At 36.4% G+C, this 15,849-nt stretch overlaps 2 protein-coding genes across 2 annotated transcripts; both read left to right on the forward strand.

Annotated features, from left to right (window-relative positions):
* The first annotated feature begins 2,621 nt into the window (after positions 1-2,621).
* On the forward strand, positions 2,622-5,472 carry LOC105436508 (nucleobindin-2-like). Its single transcript, XM_030977111.1, has 5 exons — positions 2,622-2,807; positions 3,466-3,570; positions 4,227-4,352; positions 5,002-5,106; positions 5,431-5,472. The coding sequence occupies exons 1-5, from the start codon at positions 2,622-2,624 to the stop codon at positions 5,470-5,472; spliced, it is 564 nt and encodes a 187-aa protein (XP_030832971.1).
* A 1,584-nt stretch (positions 5,473-7,056) lies between these two features.
* LOC105436512 (probable serine/threonine-protein kinase DDB_G0271402) lies at positions 7,057-11,704 on the forward strand. The gene is made up of 5 exons (XM_030976324.1): positions 7,057-7,250; positions 8,051-8,227; positions 8,905-8,957; positions 9,396-9,503; positions 10,191-11,704. The coding sequence occupies exons 1-5, from the start codon at positions 7,128-7,130 to the stop codon at positions 11,143-11,145; spliced, it is 1,416 nt and encodes a 471-aa protein (XP_030832184.1). The 5' UTR covers positions 7,057-7,127; the 3' UTR covers positions 11,146-11,704.
* Positions 11,705-15,849: the final 4,145 nt, after the last annotated feature.

The raw sequence follows: 15,849 nt of genomic DNA on the forward strand, positions 1-15,849 counted from the left end.
GTATACATCTGTCAGTTTATATTCCCCGTCATATTGCGAATACGGGGGAATTTCAAGGGACGGTCCTTTCCAGGAGACGTCTTTCAACTATGACATTTCTTCCAAACTAACATTCACACGCCTGTTTATATCTTTAGGCTACCAGAACTCAACCTTCTCTTTAAGTGTAGATTTAAGCGTACACCATGATGATAATTATTGTAAAATTCAGGAACAGGGTGCTATTGGTTTATCATTTGATTTGTGTTTAATATATCACAACGTAAGAAGAAGAAGAATGCCGAGAGGTGCTATTTACAATCGGTTCATTATTTTTAGGAGGCAAATTCCACACCAGCTGAGATTCTAGAAGCTACCGAAAAGTTTGAAGAGCAAATCGCACAGCTTCAGAAAGGCAAAAAAGAACTTCAAGAAAAACTTCGGACTGTCGAAAAAGACCGCAAGGTAAATATGATGAAAGTGAGATAACTTTTTATTACTAACAACCATTATGTGGTTGATATCTGCTGTAGTTTATGGTCGTTATAACAAATTAAAAAATAATAGATATATACCGTGTACGTTTCATTTCCTTTGTAACTTATCTAAAATTGTGTTTATTTGAAAAGGACCTCACTTTTACAAGCACTTTTGCTTCTTAAAGGTCCTGGCCTATAATGTATTTAAGATTTATACTATCATTTACTATCTATACTATTTTTTAATGACGTCATATTTGAATGGAATTAAGTTGAACGAAATCCCCCAAAAGCACAAAGTATATATCGTGAAGAATTTTGAAATCTCATCTAAAAATTGAATCGCAAAAAATTTCTCGATGATAAATTCAAGATAATAAATTACTGTTTAGTGTGTATTGAGCAAGAAATGTATTTCTTTTCCCTTATTTATTTTGCGACATTGAGGAATTTTTACCGTATTTAAGATCGGTTCTATGTTTACAATGTTTGATTTGCACTTATTTTTCTATTTTCTATTTTGTCGTCTTAAGGATTTTCGGGAGAAATCTGCCCGTGAATTCCAGGCGTTCCAGGAAAGATATGCCAAATTGGAGAAAGAAAAAGCCAATCTCCTGAAACAAATTGACGGCTGCCAAACTGATTGCAAGGTATAGCAATAGACAACCAAAATGACCAAGACAAAATAGGCTCACAATAAACAAAGTCGCATAAAATCTCCATAATTAATAAATGATACTGTAAAATTCGGATATTTTATATAGAATAGGGTTTAAGTTTGTATGCTGAGTTAGGTTTACCATGGTAAAATATTAAACTGTTCATCCTGAGTGAACAAATGTGCTTTTAATTTCAAAAGAATTGATTTAACAGTACCTTAAAGCTAAAAGAAAAATATTGACAAGGTGTGCCTATCACAATTTTTGTTGTTCCTTTTAGGAAGCCAAATCTAGAGCGGCTGAGATTCAAGGCGCTACCAAAAAGCTTGGGGAACAAATCGCTGAACTTCGAAAAGAGAAGAAAGAACTAGCTAAATAAATTCAGAATGCTGCAAAAGAGCAAGAGGTAAGATACAAAAAAAAATGATACATAATAAAATGATATGAATAAAACAAACTGAGCGAACCGTCACTTGAATATTAATAATGATGAATTTTAATTAATTCGTGTTTTGAAATAGAAATCATCCGTATGACCGTATATCACTCATTTTTCCTTGGGTTTTTTTTCTTGACGAAATTCACATTACCTAAAAAAATTGTCATGTTTTGAAGATGAAGTTTACATTTCTCCTTTTTTCCTTCTTCTCAGGATTTAAAGAAGAAATCAGCATGTGAGACCGTAAAGCTAAAGGAAGAATCATCAAAATTAGAGAAGGAAAAGGCCAATCTAACGAGACAACTTGAAGGCCGTCAAATTGTGTGCCAGGTAATAATACAGTATATGCCATTTGACGATCAAGATCATAAGCTCATAGATTTGAAGTTATAAACTTGTTTGTTTTTTCATTATTAACACAATTAACACATTTGTAGGCCTACATATTTAATTTGTGTTTTCCTTTGCATCGAAATCTAATCACAAGGATCACATAATCTTAATCAATTTGGTAGCAATTTGAGGAATAGTTAGCGTTTTATAAGCAATCTTAGCAAAACGTGGCCATTTATTGCATCAAAATGTAATCACTTGATACTAATCGATATTTTGTTTACAGCAATTTGAGGAATACCTGGCGGCAGCTACTGAGGAAAGTGAGAGGCACATGACACTCGCCATGAAGCTGAAGGAGGAAAATGAAGATCTCTCCATGCAACTCACCCAGGCTCAGAAGCAAAGTCAGAAGGTAAACCATAGCGAGAGAGATAGAGAGACGGCGGATAAAGCGATTCTACTGCATCATGGGTTACTCCGCATATTGATCATGTTTGTTAATATAAACATATTTGTTAATAAACATGCAATCCACGCTTTAAACTTTATAGGACAATTAATCTTTCATAGCCTTTTTGAAACTTGGACATCTGCCTTTTTCATTAGAGCTTTATTAAAACAGGGGTGAAAATGATTGTAATACTCATAATTAAGCAGTATACAATGCTATATGATCATTCAGCACTCTTAATATATAATTAGCTTTTAATTTATCATTACTGCCGTTATATGTACTGTAGCCGTCAAGAACAATTCAAGTACTTTAACAAGAACGCATTCCCTCTACAGGAATCAGATCTAAGCCCAGCTGTGACTCCTGACAAAGTCGAAAAGCCTGATGAACAAATCGAGGAACTTCAGAACATCAAGAAGGATCTGGAACAGAAACTCAGCAAGGCCGAAAATGAGAGCTCGGTAAGATTATAACATTTCAAAGATAGGTCCAAAAGAAACATCAAAACAATAAAAGCTATTGACTAAACTTAGCGCAACCATGCCCACCCCCCCCCAAAAAAAAGTATTTACGAATACACAAATAAGTAAAAGAAGACTTTGTCATTGCCTTACTTGTTGGATGTATAGCTTATTAAATTCAAAACAAATTAAATATAGACTACTGGAAGAATTTTTAAAAAAAAATGAGAACTCCGAATCCCCTATTTTAAGATTAAGAGCATGTTTCGTCAATTTGAAATTAAACAGGAATATTAATCATTGATACCGTATATTTCCACTGGCTACGTAGCGAATTGATAGACAATTTTTTATTTTTTTTAAAAATAATTCTTTCATACAACATAAATAAGTATATGAAAGACTTTAATAAAACACAATGCTGCTATATATTGGCGTAATAAATATCCCGTATTGCATTATCTTTAATAAAGAGAACGCATGGTGGTGCTGCTGATTATAAAGATGATAATAATAAATCAAGTACTTCCAATGTACCTTTTAAATTTGTATTATTAATGCATTCGTTTCATCATTACCTCTTAATATATAACGCATATATAGAAAGTTATCGTTCATTATATACCATTATTTATCCATGTGTTCAAACCACAACTAGAAACTGGTCATGAAAAATCAGGTTATAACTAAAAGAGTGAAGGACTTGGAAAAGCTGGTGAAAGAGACTGTAGACCAAAACATCAAGCTCGAGAGTGAAATCAAGGTGAGCTGTATTTCTTTTACAATAGTATCAATAGGAATGATGATAAGAGTAACAATGATACCCAACCGAATGTGCTGATTATTTGCGTTTGTATTATTATAGCGCCCTCAACACAAGCCTCACGCTTTCAGGGATTATCGCCTGCTTCCTACATTGTAAATATATATTTCGCGTATGTTGATAATACATGTATCAAGAAAAAAAAAGTTCTTTAAATCTTGACTGATCACTATCAAAGTAAGGTGAGTAATAATATAATTGGAAATGGTATTACTTTAATGAGATATAGCAATGCTTATTCTATGAAATTAACAATATTACTAAATGTACAATTATCCATCTAATGTCTTTAAAGGTTAGATGTCTTTTAAAATATTCTGTCATTCATCGAATATAATTGCATTCTTGATAATATACATGCTCATTGAAGTATAGGAACTGCATTCAACAGTGACAGGATAGGAAAAAGGAAATTGTGTGTGTCCATCATTTGCTCTGAATAGTAAGGACATTCCGCAAATATGAAGGAAAACACATACGCACACCATACGAAAAAAAAATTAATTAATCAAATAAACAAACGTTTTAAAAAACATAAAACAATCCCACAAACTGATAATTAATATTAAAATGGCAACTCTATTTGATCTTTGTAGAAATCCACTTCTAGACCTGCATTGACCCCGGGTGTCACCGAAAAGCTCAACCAGAAAGTTGACGAGCTTCAGAAAGAAAGGAAAGAACTGGAAGAAAAACTTCAAATGACCGAACAGGAGAGCAAGGTAAAAAGAAACGATACATTTCATTCCAAAAAAACAAACAGAAGAGGGTGTGGGAGAGGAGACGCGATGGCCCAGTGGTAGGGCAGTGTTCTCGTAACTGGAAGGTCCTGGGTTCGAAACCAAGTCGATGCGCTTTAGTAGTAAGGCATTAATTCTCATTACCAAAGTCCCTCGGAGAGGACTGAAAGACATCGGTCCCCTGGTTGGTTACTTACAAGCACACACATGCTTTCTTAGCAGTCAAGAAAACAAACTAGCTATCAAACCAAATCAAACGAATTCTGAAGAAAGAAAAATCTGAGATTGATTGACACAAACTAGCGTTATCTCTCGAATCGATAATGAACACATGTTGACATCGAGTGATAAAATAGTCATGGAACTAAATAGTTAACTTAACGAGCTGTTGATAATGAAGAAAATTATTATCAGTATGGATAGAATCAATCTAAATAAAAAGAATAAGCATATGCCGTTGCAAGATGTTCATGACTGAACAAATTTGTTTTTGAGAATATATTTTCAACATGACGTTTCATAATTTTTCTTTCTTCTACAAGTTGCTTAATCATGTTCTAGAAAATGACAAAATAAAGGAACTTTGAATTAAGAAAAATATACTTTAATGTAAACCTTTTCTGTACATCAGGATTTTGCTGAGAAAGCCGAGACAGCCATGGAAAAGGTAAAAGAAATGGAAGGACTTAAGAAGGAAGCCGAAGAGAAGATCAAGGAGCTAGAGTTTGAAATCAAGGTATGAAATTCGTTTTCAATCTTCCAAGATTAGAGTGAGCTAAGATAATTAAGCGGTTATCAATACTTTTTCCTTGTAGTCCTATCACCCCCATCATTCTCTTTAATGTGATCCATATCCCCTCTTATCCTCTCTAACTTTTTGTTACCTAAATTAATCCCCCTTTCTTCTCTCTCTCTCTTTCTCTGAGTCTTTTGTCTGTCTGTATGTCTATCTGTCAATCTGAATCTCTTTTTCTCTGTCTGTATATATGTCAGTCTGTCTGTCTCCCTCTCTCTCTCTGTATAATCTGTATATCTCTGTATGTGTATGTCTTTATGTCAGTCTCCCCTGCTCCCATCTCCCCCAATCTCCACTTTCCTCTGAATTCTCTTACCCTTTTCGTTTAACTTCTCTGCATCTCCGTCCCTAGATTTTTATCACGTCTATTTAATCTTTAATTTTCAAATAACTTTTTATGCTAATATTTTTCAGCACAATTTAAAACCTCTCTATTCTCTCCCTCGATTTCAAACTTTTCCACTCTCTTTTATTTCTGATTGATACTCAATCTTTACCCCCAGTGTTATTTTATACATAACACTTACAAAAGGAAATTACTATAACAAACCACTTTATAATTCACAGTTTTGTTTTATACAAATTCTAATATCTCATCCAATGTTCTTATAATTCAGCTTACAAAAAGGAAAGTGCAGACTGGCTTATCAATGGTCGCCGATTACAAGTATGATATCGCCGATATGCAAGTCCGTAACAAAGGCCTTAAAAATTCAGTGGATTTCCAGAAGAAGAAAAATCAGGTGGGGAAAAGGATCAAATATATTGTTTTTTAAATCTAAAATGCTCCAGTCATACTATGCACATTCGTCGGGATTCTGTAGGCCTAATCTACGCTGAAAGTGTTTCGTGTCTCCCTCAAAACATTAATGAATTTGTTTGCATCCTAGTCATGGGTAGAATTGCGGTTTTCATTTCAGTGGCACTGTAATATGGAACAGGCTACCACGTGAATTAAGTTCTAGTACCTTTGTTGAATCATTCAAGAGGCATAAAGATAATGTTGTAGTTTATTTTGTAGGTTTACATGTATTGATTAATCTGATTTGTAAAGAGATTTGATCAGTTTTGTACTGTATATAGCGCTTTAGAAGAAAATATATCGTTCAACCATGTCATAGTTTCATTAAGACCAAATTTTATCACTGCTCACTGGTATCCTTCAAAAATCATTATTTTACTTACAACTTAGTTATAAAAGCAATGATGGTCAAAAACGATCTCAACTTCTTCTGATCTGAACTGAAATTAACTGAATTGAATTGAACTTCTTTTTCAAAATCAGTCTTTAAGAAAGAAGTACAAATGAATACATAGAAAATATTAGATCTATTGTGTAGACTGAAAGTTGAACAGTGATCTGTATCATATTAAGTATATTTTATCTTGTGTAAAATAAATAGACCCTTCTAAAAAAACTGCTATTCAATTTAGCTAAGGGGTGGAAAAGGTGGGTGATGTAGTTTCTAGGAATATATTGTTGTGGTCATGAAAATAATCCTTAATATAGGCGCACTTTGTTTCATGGCTTATTACTTAATTAATCGAATTATTGTAGATACTTTGGGAACCCTGAGGAAGAACAAGTGGTATATTTGTTTAGTCGCTTGACTATCATTCGAAATGTTGAGGGTTCGAATCTCAGCCCGGCATTCACACTCTTTGGCATTAATCCACTTTTGACACGCTCCACCCATGTACATAAAGGTACCTCACAATTGCTGGAGTTAATGATAATTGCAGGGACTGCAAGAAGAGCAGTATTTATACAAATAAAAGCTACCAAGAGTTGATAAAACTCAATTATTTTTAAACACGTCTTTATCTTGCAGGAGCTTAATGGGAAGGTACTTCAAATGAAGGAGCAAAGCGATCTAATCGAGAAGAAGCTCAAAGAGAAAGCAACTGAAACGAAAGAAATAAGGGACCAACTCGAGGCGAAGGCCGCAGAAGCGGAGACGATGGCGAAAGAGAGGAAGGAGCTGAAAGGGAAAGTCGCTGAGATGAAGAAACAAAAGGAGGTACTCGAAGGGAAAGTAACTGAAGCGGAGACAAGAGGGAAGGGGATGGAGGATGAGCTTGAGGTAAGCATCTCAAACAAGTCAACTAACCTTTACTTGGTTCAAGGATCATTTATTCTTGTGCATTGGGTGATGCCTTTACGAAGGAAAAGTAAGGGAGGAGAAAACGAAAAAAAAAAAAAGTGTCTACTACTTGTTTGTATACTTCTTGAAGGATGTTCCCCCTAGCATCTCAAAAGCTTGCTTGAGGCTTGTCAGACATATCAACAGCTAATTTATGCAGTGGATTCCATCTATAGAAATGCCATTATGTTCGGCAGGTGGATTAAATAGTTCATAACCAGGAGTTCTGAAGAGAAACATACCCTGAATGAAATGAAAATAGTATAAAAAAAGTATATTCGAATCATATAAGAACACAAAAAATCTGTGCTCATGAACAAATATTGTCAGGATACGGTAGGACGATGGTAGGATAACATAATTTGCAATAATAGTTATCATCCGTTAGCGAATTATCCATCATTCGTTATTTTCCAGTACAATCCATTACTTTTTCTTTTTACTTTATTATCCATTTTATCTTTCATAATCCTTTCTGTCTCTTGAAAGGGGGAGAAGAAGCAAAAGAAAGGCAAAAAATGAGCGAGAGTTTGGAGAATATACATACATGAATACAACTGGATGATTGCATTTTTTAATGTAAATGAAAAAGTATCTAACTTTCACAAATGATTAAGTCATGAATACTTCATGTATCCGCTCCACCTCCCACTATTAATTCGTCTCATATTCTGTAGTTCTAATCAGATTTTTTTTAAATCCTACTAATCTTTCTCCTCTGTTCTCAATTTCATCTTTAGGCGATGAAAGCTGCTCTGAACACTGCTGCCGTTGATTTTGGTCTACTGACAAAGGTTGGGGATACACTCACGATCACAGACTTGTGCCAGTCGCTTGATGACATGAGCCAACTCAATGCACATATGAAACTCGAGATAAACGACTTGGAAAAGGCTAAAGCCAATCTTGAAGAAATGGTAGGTGAAAGAATAAGACAGCAAAAACAACATAATATTTGACAAAAAGTTTTCAATTCAATGGCCCCACATACACCAATAAAATATTCCTGTTAACAAAGTGTTTTCTGTTTTGTCTACACCTCTTCAGTTTCTTTGATGCGAATTGACTTTAAACTACCACTCTGAACGTTTTTGATCTCATATTCGATTTTGTTGTATATTTGGATATTTGGATCAGTTTGGTAAACAGTGACAACATTGATTTCAAAGAACAATGTGAAAATAAGAATCGAAACTGAAACCTATCTTTTCAAGCAAATGTGTAGTATGTGACTATTGAAGGAACGGGCGCCTTTGATTGTTTGAAACAGATAAATGGCGCCATACAAGTGCTGTGGATCATCATCATCATCATCATCATCATCATCATCATCAATTGAAATGGCCTCCTGCAAATAATATCTTCTCGCACTCATACTGAATATTCTTGTCGGCTCAACGGGCTCAAAGACCCCAACTGTTCTCGAATAAAATTCCTATTCAAATTGATTAGAATGAAATTAACAATCACGATATAAATCAACAGTTACCACCAGTGACCCTCATGAAATCCCATGCGACTGATGGCTACACTAAAGAATTTATTAAATCGTTTTTTTTTTAAATTCATTTATTACGTTCTCTACCCTGTACAGTTGAAGGCGAGTGACCCCTTTCTCGAGAGCGGTGATTCGGGTGACGATAGGAGGTAATTTGATTCCTTTTACAATAAAGTGCTGCAAGGAAAGGCAACTGATATCTGATATCATAGCTAAATTCATTTCGATAGATGAAACGAAGTGTCGATTGTACGAATACAAGGAATGTGAAAATACAAACACGTGCGGCCATAATCAAAATATACAAAAGCCCATCGGACAACATGAAATTATGTCTTTCTCAGTACTGCGATCTGTCTAGAATGATCAGAAAGTGTGTATTCTTCAACTTCATGAAATTAAGAACAAAATACGAACGTTCCGCATTATTTATGTACATCACGTAAAGAGAGCACTTAAGAATCGATTCGATCAGATACATTTTTCAAATTTAACATTGACGACTAGAATTCGATCGAAACAAAATCAGACTAGATATATCAATTTTCTTCAACAATCTAAGATTATGTTTTTTTTTTTTTTTGCAGTATCGGAGAGCGTGAAAGGACTGAACTGAAGGAGACTGTTAAAGATCTTCGTTTCCAGACATACAAACAAGAACATCTACTCAAGAAAGTCAGATACCAACTCTCCGAGTGAGTATTACATCACAATAATTTTCTGAATAAAAAGACACAAACCCGCGACACCAATCATGCTAATTCGATCAGAACCCCGTTGCACAAAACTTACCATTACCATTAATCGTAACTTTGCCATCAATGGCAACTACCACGGTAACAGGGCTCAACAGCCAATCAAAATCAAGGTTTCCATGGTAGTAACCATTGATGGCAAAGTTATCATCAATGGTAAGTTTTGTGCAACGGTGCCCAGTACGCCAGTTTTTCTAACAATTTTCTAAAGGGAGTGGTTGAAACAAACGAAAGGAATTAGTAATGTGTTCAGAGAGAATATTTTGCTTCTTTTAATTTTTTTTTTCTGAGCGAAAACGCACCGAACAGAAAATGGAAGGAAAAGATGATACACCCCTGCTTAAAAAAGATGCATCTCTTTGCGTTTAGGATGATCATGATGTGTCGAACATTAGAAGAGATGGATATTTTGTAAAAACCTTCCCAAAGGCTTAACAATTTAATAGTATTTTTGAAATAGTTGAAATTGAGAAAAAGGGAAGTATTCTACAAAGGATTGCATAAATAAATATTTATCATCACAGAATGCATTTAACAAATTTTCCCGTCCAGTAATTTAATTCATCACAACTTGTTATGATGTTATAAGTTATAATACCCCTAACTCGTGTTTACTTTCAATTTCAGATTTCACGAGTTCATGTTAGAGAAAAGGGACTCTATGTTTGCCGACATGCCTTATGTCGACCGAGCCGTGGTCATGCGAACCTACTCTGATGTCAAGCTAAAGACCATCGACATCGCTGACCTTTCCTTTTTACCTGACGCTCAGGTAGATGATGACGAGGATCAGATCGGGAAGGGTGCGTTCGGGAAGGTGTTCCTTAGGCAGTACAAAGGCGAGGCCGTCGCCGTCAAGGTACCGTACGTAAGCGTACGGGTGAAAGAAGAGGATACCGAGAAACGGATGATTCGCATCAAGGCCAACCATGCTCGTACGACCATGGAAGCATTTGTCCACCTCACACTCGCCGACCACCCTTCTTTCCCGAAGGCAATCGGCGTCGTTGACATCGACGGTGCTCCTTCCCTCGTCCTCGAGTTCCTTGGCGACAAGAAAACCGGTACGGTCTTCTCCCTCAGCCAGGCCATAAAACACCCTAGTCAGTCACTCACCCAGAGAGATTGGTTCGGCATTATCACAGACATCGTCAACGGAATACAGGTCCTGCATGCTAAAGGTCTCCTGCATAACGACCTGAAACCAAACAACATTCTCTTGCAGTGGAACTACCGCGATAAGAGATGGCACGCTTTCATCATCGACATGGGCAAAGTGTCCACCCAGACCATACCCCTCAAGCACCGCCACATGCCTGAAGCTGATCGAGAGGAGTACAATGATGGCACTTTGTACCAACATCTGGCTCCAGAATACATGTTAGACCAACAACCAATGTCCATTCAAACTGACATCTTCTCCGTGGGCAAGATGCTGGGTCGGATCGAGGGCAAGGTGGTGAAGAGTCGAATCCTGAGAGAGCTGGTGGCTGAGATGACCAACATCAAACCTCGTCTTCGTCCATCCTGGAAACACATTGAGAAGGCTGTCGCCAAAGCCCAGAAGAAGTGCCTGTCATGACCCCGTGCTCTGATGTATTGATGAAATTATATTTGTAGCGTAAGGTAGATAAGATATATTAATCATTATCTGCTCACCAGCTGACATTCTATACGATATTTTACAGAATGATGCTTTTGAGAGGAAATTTTTGCCGATGAAAATTCTCGATTGCAGAAATTAAGCATAAAAATGGAGTTGTCTTTAACCGAGGCATTTCAGAGCAGGTTGACACCAACAATTTCAAAGGCCACTGTTCACAGTGTTTAAGTAATTGATGAAAGAGAAATGTAGAACTAATTATCAAAAGGATTTCGAATGAAATCAACTTGTACGGTGTTATGAAAAAGAAAATAGGGAAAGCATCGAATCGAATGGTAGATACAAAATGAATAATGTTACATTAGGAAACGACAAGTCCAAAATGTAAACAAGACAAAGCTGTTAATATATTTGATTATCCGTTTGACAAAAAGGTAAAAATATTAGCCAATATAATACCGAACCAAACAAAAAGTGTTCCTCAGAACGAGATCGATGGAAAAATTGCCGATGATAGGGCAAGAAGAATATTGATCAGCTATTTTTTAAAAGCTATTTCGACTGCATTATTTGATACGTCAATATTATGTATTTGATGTAGGCCGATTTTATGTGACGAAATGTTATTTACATATCATGTTTAGTTTATCTTTGGAATGATATTAGAAATGAGTTTAGAAAGTTGACAGAACAGAGTAATGGCCAGAGAATGAATGATAAAGATAGTAGAAAGCTAAATGAAAAGGTTGAAAAGCGTCTGATCACACCAGTTATTGAGTGATTTTTATCAAGTCCTTTAGTACTGTAGGAACCCACACCTCAAGCCACTTGACTGTCAGGTCCTTACATACATCCAGACATGCTTACAAAGTCTTACAATTTTCTTGACTGGTTAGAATTCAACATCTTTCTTCGTCTTGGAACTGGAAGTCGTTTGGAGTGTTTTCTGCGATTAAGTCTGTTTGTGATCATGATTGGAAGGTTTGCTAGGGGTAGTGGATTTCAGGCGGGAAGGGAGTTGGTAGGTCACGTGACAGACGGTTCTGACCTCAAAGGTCGACACAGGTCCCTTTGCGTCAGAACACGATTGGAAAGACGAAAGTTAAGATAGGCTGGAGCTAACGTGACTGAAAAGCTCAAGGAAATGTTTTAAGAAAGGCTTTAAAAACAATTGTGATGATTTTAATTGTAAAATAAATTATTTATTCTATTCTACACACGTTTGTTTTGTTTTGTGGTACTACTTGTATAGGGGTAGAAACAAAAAGATATTGTAGAATAGACAGGATGCTGATGTACAGATTATAGAGAGGAGAAGAGAATGGGGAGATAGGTGAATGAGTGAGAGAGAGAGAGAGAGAGAGAGAGAGAGAGATAATTGAAAGGGGAAGACAGAAAGAGAAAGAGAGGTGGAGGGAGGGAGAGTGAAAATGAAAGAGAGAGAGGGGGAGGGGGAGAGAGATAGAGAGAGAGAGAGAGAGAGAGAGAGAGAGAGAGAGAGAGAAAGAGAGAGATGGGGGAGGGGCAGCTTGATCAATAATTGAGAGTATACGTTTCTTATGACTTGTAATCTATTTCTGTTGTGATGAAAATGAGTAATTACATATTGATTACAATTCAAACTTGTAGACTTGATCCCTCGGTTGTGATTTCATTGATTTCTTGGTAACTTGATAACTTTGTTAGCACACAATTCATCTACAGAGTAATTTGATTTTATTATTATTTTTCCCCCACGGTTACGTACGGGAACGATCTGTTTCAGTGCCTAAGCCGAAGATGGCGCGATTCTCGAATTCAATCAAAGAGATTCGATCATACACAATTAAGGTTTGTGGTTTAAAAAAAAGATGGTAACGTTATCTTAAACAAAACAATGATTTATTTTTTGCTCAAGGGGTGGGGGGAGGGGGGGGGGGGGTTGGGCGTTGAGAAAAAAATAAAGAGTTCAAAACTAAAAATTGGTTGCATAGGTATACGTCAAATTTTGCGTTTGCGTGTCTCTTAGGAGCCACCATAGATTCAAGAACTGTTGTAATGTGGGAACATTAATGATATGTGACGTAATCCATTCATGATTTATATGGGCGATGCAATGGAGGTATACTACGATTGCCCTCGAATTGATTTCTCGAGAAAAAAAAAATCGCGATCGCTATAACTATATAGGAGTAGGATATAGGATTCAGACGTGTCCCCCCCCCCTCCCCCTCCCCCCCCCCCTCCCCCCCCCCTCCCCCTCCCCCCCCCCCCCCCTCCCCCCCCCCCCCAAAAAAAAATCCCCATACCCACAACCATGCACGAAATTCCTACAAGACGTGTGTACAAACGACAACACGTAATATGGAATAGTGACATGACATACATGTATATGACATTCTATACTGCTTCGGCCAGAGCTCTGCGCAGTATTTTTTCGAATCACAGGTCAAAGGTCAACTATGAATATGATATCACAAGGCATTGGCACGATCATATGCGCATGCCCGAGAAATGCTTTCCAAATGTGGGCCTACATTTTCGAAAACATAAAACGGGCTGTTATATTATCTATATATCTGTAAAGTGCTTTGAGAGGGCCTTCGGTCCTGAAAAGCGCTAAATAAGAACTAGCTATTATTAGGTGGTCTGTCGATGACAGATCACCTATTGATTTCGTTAGAATTTTCTTTCTTTATTCTTTATTCTTTATTTATTTTTATTTCTTCCGTACACTTTTTTTGTGTATACGTTTACTCGAAATCGACTTGGTCAAATTCCTTCAAATTTCTGATAGTCATTAGGCCCTATAATATCAAGTTCCCGAAACCTTTTTCAAGTTCATGGGGTCATCGTGACGTCATCCAGGCGCCATTTTGTAAAAATCAAGTCATTATCATATCTCGATAACGAGTCTTCAAAAATAAACCATATTTGGTATACATCAACTTCAGGTCAAAGTTCAACTAAAAATGTCAACAAAATTTGCGCGCGCACCTCGACGCGCACGTACGCGCGCATTAAAATTTTAAAATGCTCAAATTCGTTCCAAATTTTTTTTGCACACGTTTCAGGCAATTGTAAGCATTTTCAAGATTTTGCGCGAGAGCACTTTTTTGCGCGCGTTTCCGCGCGTAAGTGCGCGTACTGACATTTTACAACATGGAAACGCCAAATTTTCTCTATCATATCAACCACATTTTTCCAAGCATTTTGATACCTTGTTCACCTTTTTCTGACCAGTGATAACGCAATGAGCGTCCGTCAAAGTTTACAGCACACGCGGATCTGCATTATCCCTATCCACATTACATGTGCAAAAACAAGCCTATACAAAATTCATTTTAACTCTTCAGAATGGATAGATACCCCCAATTTTTTTCATATTTAGATAGATCATGAGTCGGAGATATGATTTCATGTCTCATTTGACCCTCAATTAACTCATGACGTCATCATAATGGCCTCCGAACTTAAAATTTCAATTTGCATATTATGACGTTAGCAGATTTTTGGAAAATTGATTGTATCTCTGTAAATGTTGATCAATTTTCTTTCAAATTTTGATATGTTTTAGCTGAGAATATTTTCTACGAATGTATTTCACACGATATTTCATTTGAACAATGGCATCATGGCGTATTTTTGCGATTAAAGGAGGCATGTCAATTTTTCACATTTTGCGTGTATTCTCTATGGGACATGACTTTTTCTCAAAACTGGTTTCTACATTCTTGTCTTTCGCGAGCAATATCTCCGTCGTTTTATCTTCGTTTACGCTGAGCTTTGAGTATGTTGTAGCTGAGTCAATATGCTATCGTAAGTGTGCCCTTTAATTTTCGATCAGATGCCGGGATCATGCTCATATTTCACTTACAAAGTGGGATTTGATAATTCCATTTTCCGTTTACGTGTAATCTCTATGGGAAATATTTTGGTACATCGGTAACGCACTTGACTTCCGACCTCGAAGTCCCTGGTTCGAGTCCGGGCGTCTCCAACAATTTTTTTCTTCACTTTTTTTTTCTTTTTGACCTTTCACTGTACCTTTTCCTTTGCTTATTAAAACACGTAGAATCACAAATAATGTTATAAACAACCATGTTTACTTTATTATTCCCCTATTATCACTTGATCCATTACTTTTTGAGTGTAGTCCCTATGGGAGATGACTTTTTCTCAAATCTGGATTCTACATTCCTGTCTTTTGCGAGCAATATCGCCGTTATTTCCGTTTGGTTTTTGTTGATTTTGGAGTATGTTGTAGCTGAGACTATATGCTATCTAAATGTTCCCTCATTTTTTTCAATCAGATGTCATCATGGTCTGTTGATGATCATCATCAACATCATCATGATGATCATCATCATCATCAACATCGTCATCACCATTACTATCAGGATCATCATCATCATGATCATCATGATGATCATCATTGTTTACATGTCTATATAACTTCTCCCTTTCTCAATATAGTAAGTATTATAATCTATCATAAGACTTGAAGACAGACCACCTTAATCGTCCTCGTGACGATTTAAATTCTAGTTATTATTATTATTATTATTATATTGACTTTCGAAGCATTATCAGCTCATAAGTCATAAGCCTCATAGCAGCTCTTGCCATTATTTGGCGACATTACAGGGAAACAGTTGTTGGTTTCTTTGACAATTTCGATAAGCACTTTCTTGAATTCAATCA

Source organism: Strongylocentrotus purpuratus, unplaced genomic scaffold (assembly GCF_000002235.5).
Source record: "Strongylocentrotus purpuratus isolate Spur 01 unplaced genomic scaffold, Spur_5.0 spur5_scaffold_9, whole genome shotgun sequence".
Lineage (NCBI taxonomy): Eukaryota > Metazoa > Echinodermata > Echinoidea > Camarodonta > Strongylocentrotidae > Strongylocentrotus > Strongylocentrotus purpuratus.

Bases quoted from the DNA above. Each gene is read 5' to 3' on its own strand.
- LOC105436508 (XM_030977111.1), top strand. From the start codon at position 2,622: ATGTACTGTAGCCGTCAAGAACAATTCAAGTACTTTAACAAGAACGCA. The intron at 2,808-3,465 runs GTAAGATTATAA...AACCACAACTAG, and splicing joins AGGCCGAAAATGAGAGCTCG to AAACTGGTCATGAAAAATCA. The intron at 4,353-5,001 runs GTAAAAAGAAAC...TCTGTACATCAG, and splicing joins TGACCGAACAGGAGAGCAAG to GATTTTGCTGAGAAAGCCGA.
- LOC105436512 (XM_030976324.1), top strand. From the start codon at position 7,128: ATGGCGAAAGAGAGGAAGGAGCTGAAAGGGAAAGTCGCTGAGATGAAG. The intron at 7,251-8,050 runs GTAAGCATCTCA...TTTCATCTTTAG, and splicing joins GGATGGAGGATGAGCTTGAG to GCGATGAAAGCTGCTCTGAA. The intron at 8,958-9,395 runs GTAATTTGATTC...TTTTTTTTGCAG, and splicing joins GATTCGGGTGACGATAGGAG to TATCGGAGAGCGTGAAAGGA.